Source organism: Emiliania huxleyi (assembly GCF_000372725.1).
Source record: "Emiliania huxleyi CCMP1516 unplaced genomic scaffold EMIHUscaffold_675, whole genome shotgun sequence".
Taxonomy (NCBI): domain Eukaryota; phylum Haptophyta; order Isochrysidales; family Noelaerhabdaceae; genus Emiliania; species Emiliania huxleyi.
In genome coordinates, this window is record NW_005196938.1 from 1 (window position 1) to 5,000 (window position 5,000).

Sequence of the window (5,000 nt, forward strand, 5' to 3'; positions counted from 1 at the left end):
GTCGGTGTACGTCGCTGTCTGCGCGTCGTACCCAAAGTTTGTGTCCGAGGACTCGAGCAGCTTGCCCACGACCACGGCGCCCTCGGCGCCCGCGTTGGACGCGATGGTCTTGCAGGGGACGGTGAGGGCCGCCTTCATGATCTCGACGCCGTGCTTCTGGTCGAAGTTGGAGGTGGGGATGCCCTCGAGCGCCTTGGTCGAGTAGAGGAGCGCGGTGCCGCCGCCGGCGACGATGCCCTCCTCGACGGCGGCGCGGGTCGCGTTGAGCGCGTCCGTGACGCGGTCTTTCTTCTCGCTCACCTCGGTCTCGGTCGCGCCGCCAACCTTGATGACCGCGACGCCTCCCGAGAGCTTGGCGAGCCGCTCCTGCAGCTTCTCCTTCTCGTACTCTGAGGTTGTGTCGGCGATCGAGTCGCGCAGCAGCTCGCAGCGCTCCTGCAGGCAGGCGTGAGGGCCGGTGTGGGGGCGAGGTCCGGGCAGAGGCGCGGCGACGTCCCCCCGGAGGAAGGGGGGGGGGGGGGGCGCTCCTCGATGGCGTCAGTGTCCCCGGCGCCGTCAAGGATGATTGTGTCGTCCTTGGAGATGGTCACCTTCTTGGCGGTGCCGAGCACCGAAAACTCGGCCGTCTCGAGCTTCATGCCAGTGTCCTCCGAGATGACGGTGCCGTTGGTGAGCACCGCCATGTCCTGCAGCGTCGCCTTGCGGTTGTCTCCAAACCCGGGCGCCTTGACGGCCGCCACGTTGACGCCGCCGCGCAGCTTGTTGACGACGAGCGTGGCGAGTGCCTCCCCGTCGATGTCCTCGGCGATGATCACGAGCGGCTTCTGCAGCTTGACCACCTGCTCGAGGAGCGGCAGCATCGACTGGAGCGAGGAGACCTGCTCACAGCCAGAACGCGTGAACAGGCGCTGCTCGCATCCGCAGCTTCGGCGGACGGACGGGCACCTTCTTCTCGACGAGCAGGATGAGCGGGTTCTCAAACTCGCATTTCATGTTCTTGGGCGAGGTGACGAAGTAGGGGGAGATGTACCCACGGTCGAACTTCATCCCCTCGACGACCTCCAGCTCGTTCTCGAGCGTCTTGCCGTCCTGCAGCGGCGAGCGGGCGCGCTCAGCCTCCCTCCGCCCTCACGCCTCCAGCTGAAGCCTCCCCCGGCCTTGGGCATGCCGTGCGAGCGGCTGCTGCTCTGCACGGCGGCTGTGCTGGCGCTGGGAGGAGGGGGCGGTGGGAGGGGGGAGGTCTCTTCGCGGCCGGGCGCGCCCCGCCTGCACAGTGATGACGCCCTCCTTGCCCACCCGCTCCATCGCGGACGCGATGATCTCGCCTGCGCGCGGCGGGCGGGCGGCGCTCACGGCGCGGAGGAGAGGCCGGCAAGAGGGAAGAGGCCGGCAAGAGGGAAGAGGCCGGCAAGAGGGAAGAGGCCGGCAAGAGGGAAGAGGCCGGCAAGAGGGCTCCTGATCCGCGGCCCCGGTCGGTGCCTGGGGTGTGGCGGAGTGGCGAGGGGGTGCGGTGTTGAGGGGTGGCGGCACCGATCTCGTGGTCCGAGTTGGCCGAGATGGTCGCCACGTTCTTGATCTCCTCCTTGGTGGAGATCATCTTGGTCCTCGCCTTGAGGTCCGCCAGCACCGCGTCGACGGCGAGGTTGATCCCTCGCCGGAGGTCCATCGGGTTCATTCCCGCCGCCACCGCCTGCGGAGGAGCAGGGCGCCGCGCTGTGGCGGCGAGCGCGCGGGGTCGAACCGCGGCGGCGCCTCGCGCGCCTTGCAACCCTCGCTGAAGATGGCGCGCGTCAGCACGGTCGCGGTGGTCGTGCCGTCGCCAGCAATGTCGTTGGTCTTGTTGGCGACCTGGCGCACGAGCTGCGCGCCGAGGTTCATGTGGCGGTCCTTGAACTCGATCGACTTGGCCACCGTCACGCCATCCTTCGTGATCTTCGGCGCGCCAAAGGACTGGTCGATGACGGCGTTGCGGCCCTTGGGCCCGAGCGTCACCTGCGGCAACAAGCTGTCGTGAATCGCGCGCCGCAGTGCAGGCGCAGTCCTCGCCACGCGCCACATGTCACCGGCAAGAGCCGCGGCTGGGAGGCTGGGAGGCTGGGAGGCTGGCTGCGGAGGCAACGACGGTGTGCTGATGGCGGTGTGCAACGGTGCCTGCACGGCATCCGCCAGCTGGTCGACGCCCTTCAGCATGAGCGCGCGCGCCTCGTCGCCGAAGCGCAGGTCCTTGCCGGACATGTGGCGCACCGCCGTGCGCACCGGAGTCGTGGCCGATCTGCGGGCAGCGGCGGAGAGCAGCATATTGGGTCGACACGTGCTACTGCGCTCTGGATCCGGAAACAAGAAAAAGAATTCGCGCCCGTCCCTCGCACAACAGTGCCGTCCTCCCATCCCTCCCTTGGGTTGTCCGTTTCCTTTCTTTTCTTTTACACTGGGCACGGGACTGGCTCGCACTGGCACTAACACAGGAATTAGGTGCCCGGTAGGCTTGGCTGCAAAGGGGATTTTCGCGTTTTGTTTTTTTATTCAGGGTTTTGCAACTGATTCCGTTTGCAACAAACGGAATCAAGAAAAGAAACGACCGCAAAAGCAGGGCGGCGTCTCGTGCTCGACCAGGATCGCCGTCCCGGCGCGAGAATGCAGCCGGGCTTGCCGTCGTGCAGCCCTTTTTGCTTCGGCTCGTCGTCAGCGACGCGCCAGTCCTGGCGCAGCCGCCCCGCCGTGCGGTCCACGGCCTTGCAGCCCGTCGACGCGCCCGACGACGTGACCGCGGCCGAGATGGAGGCCTTCATGGACCACATCCAGCCGAGCTTGTACCAGCCGCCCGACGACAGCGACATCGCCCATGAATTCACGGCGTGGCTGGCGGCGCGCCGCGAGACGTTGCGGACCGCCGCCGGTGCAGGCCGCCCTCGCGACTCGCAGGCCGACGTCGCCGCACCCGACGCCGGCGGCGGCGAGGAGTCGCCCGACAACGAGACGGGGCGCGCGACTCCGCCCGCACCTGCGCCGGCGGCGGCGTCCGGCCGCCGGCGCCGGCGCAAGCCGCTCGCCGGCGGCGGCGGCGAGAAGGAGAACGCGGACGTCGAGATGGACGCGCTCATGGTCGAGCGGCCCCGGCCTGCGCAGACGGAGCAGCGCTGGCGCGCCGTCCTTGCCGCGCGCCACGAGGATTACGACCGGGAGCTCGAGAAGGACAACCCGGAGCGGCCGTGGCACAGGGTGCCACACTTCCAGGGCGACGTCGAGGCGGAGTGCAAGCTGTGGGCAAGGGTCTCGCGTGCGCTCGGCGAGGCATACGCGCGTGACGGCTGGCGCATCGAGACCATCGAGTTTGACCCCAAGCGACCCGGGCAAGCCAAAACCGCGCGCGCCACGCGCCACAAGAGGCTGCGGGAGGCGGCGAAGCGGGCGGAGAGCAAGGCTGCGGCTGCCGCCGCCGCCACCGCGACGCCGTCGCCCGCCGCCGCCGCCGCGGCGGCGGCGGAGGCCTCGGAGGGCGCGGCGGCGGAGGAGGAGCTGAAGGCGGCGCGACGAGCCCAGGCAGAAAAGACTGCTGCACGGCTGTTCGAGCAGCTGGAGGACGGCGAGGAGGAGGGGGAGGGGGAGGCGGCTCGCGAGGCGTCAGCGCGCACGCTATCCATCGCCACTGATGCCTTGCTGGGCGTTCTCGACGCGGCCGACGGAGGCACCGTCGAGACGAAGGACGCGTACCAAACGGCGGACAAGCCGCTGGGCGAGGGGGAGGCGACGGAGGCGGTCGAGAAGGACAACATCACCATCGCCTTCAACAGGACCATCGTCCGCGAGGTGCGGCGGCTCCTGCAGACGTACGGCGGCGATCACAGGCCGCCGAGCATGGGCGCTGAAATGCACTACGAGCTCGCTGCGATGGAGGGCCCGTACGCTGACCCGAACGCCTTCTCGTGCGACCCGGACTCGCTGTCCACGCAACAGCTCGACGCGCGTTTGCTACTGTGGTACCGGCAGTGCCTCCCCAAGCCGCCGCAATGGCGCGCCGACCCAAAGCTCAAGCAGCAGCCCTGGCGCGGCACCGATGGGCAGGAGCTGCTGCTGCCGCAGTGCTGGCCGTCGCATTGGCTGACGCGCGCGCGGCTGCTCGGCGCGCGGCGCGGCGTCGCGCTGACGCTGCGCGAGGCGGACGCAGAGGCGCACGGCGAGGCGCCGCACGCGCCGCAGCTCGTCGCGGACGCAAAGTTCGCGTTCGAGGTGGCGCTGCGCGAGCAGCAGCCCGCAGGCGCTCTCTATGAGAGCTACCGCCGCCTAGCGGCGGCTCTCGCGCACTCGCGGCGCACTCGCGCGGGGCTCGCGCTCCGCCACCTGGCCCTTTGCCCGGCGTGCAGCGACGCCCTCTGCTTCCCGGCGCAGCACCTCCCGGCCGTGACGCGCTACACGCTGCCGCCCGTGGTGCAGCGCGCCGGCTGCAGCGATTGCGACTACTTGGCGATGCGGCGCATGCTCGCCGCCCGCACGTCGTCGTACAACGAGTGCACCGCGAAGGACGCGGCGGAGTGGCTGCGCGGGCTCGAGCAGGCTGACGCCGTCAAGCACGCGTGGGGCGTCGTCGTCGTCGACGCCATCAACCGCCCGCCCCACGCGGCGACGCGGCTCGCCATCATGGAGGGCACGTTCGACCACGACTCCTTTGCCGCGTTCCTGCGGGCGACGCCCGGCGTGGCCGTGCCCTACTGTGGGGCGCATGGGCCGCCGCGGTCCGCGGCGGACGATGCGCCGATGCCGGGCGCGCCACCGGGCGCGCCGATGCCGGGCGCGCCGATGACGGACGCGCCAATCCCGGGCGAGCCGCCGGCCCCGGCGGCGGCGGAGGATGCGCCGATGCCGGGCGGCGGGCAGGACGCGCACCGTAACGGCTGCGCGTGCCCCGGGGGCTGCCTGGGCGGCCCCTCGTTCCTCCCGTTGGATCCGTGCTGCGAGTGCGAGGAGTGAGTCTCGTCGTCGCTTCCCACACTGCGCGGCGTGTG

The 5,000-nt window shown here is 70.3% G+C and overlaps 2 protein-coding genes across 2 annotated transcripts; one reads left to right on the plus strand and one right to left on the minus strand.

Annotated features, from left to right (window-relative positions):
* Positions 1 to 10: 10 nt before the first annotated feature.
* On the minus strand, positions 11 to 2,235 carry EMIHUDRAFT_459873 (heat shock protein 60; the record flags this gene model as incomplete). Its single annotated transcript, XM_005762497.1, has 6 exons — positions 11 to 435; positions 591 to 878; positions 946 to 1,089; positions 1,267 to 1,325; positions 1,531 to 1,690; positions 1,798 to 2,235. Coding segments are annotated over 6 exons (1,512 nt in total), but the record flags the coding sequence as incomplete, so codon positions are not given.
* Positions 2,236 to 2,604: 369 nt separating this feature from the next.
* Positions 2,605 to 3,739, plus strand: EMIHUDRAFT_371739 (hypothetical protein; the record flags this gene model as incomplete). The annotated part of the gene is made up of 1 exon (XM_005762498.1): positions 2,605 to 3,739. A coding segment is annotated over exon 1 (1,016 nt), but the record flags the coding sequence as incomplete, so codon positions are not given.
* Between the last annotated feature and the right edge of the window lie 1,261 nt (positions 3,740 to 5,000).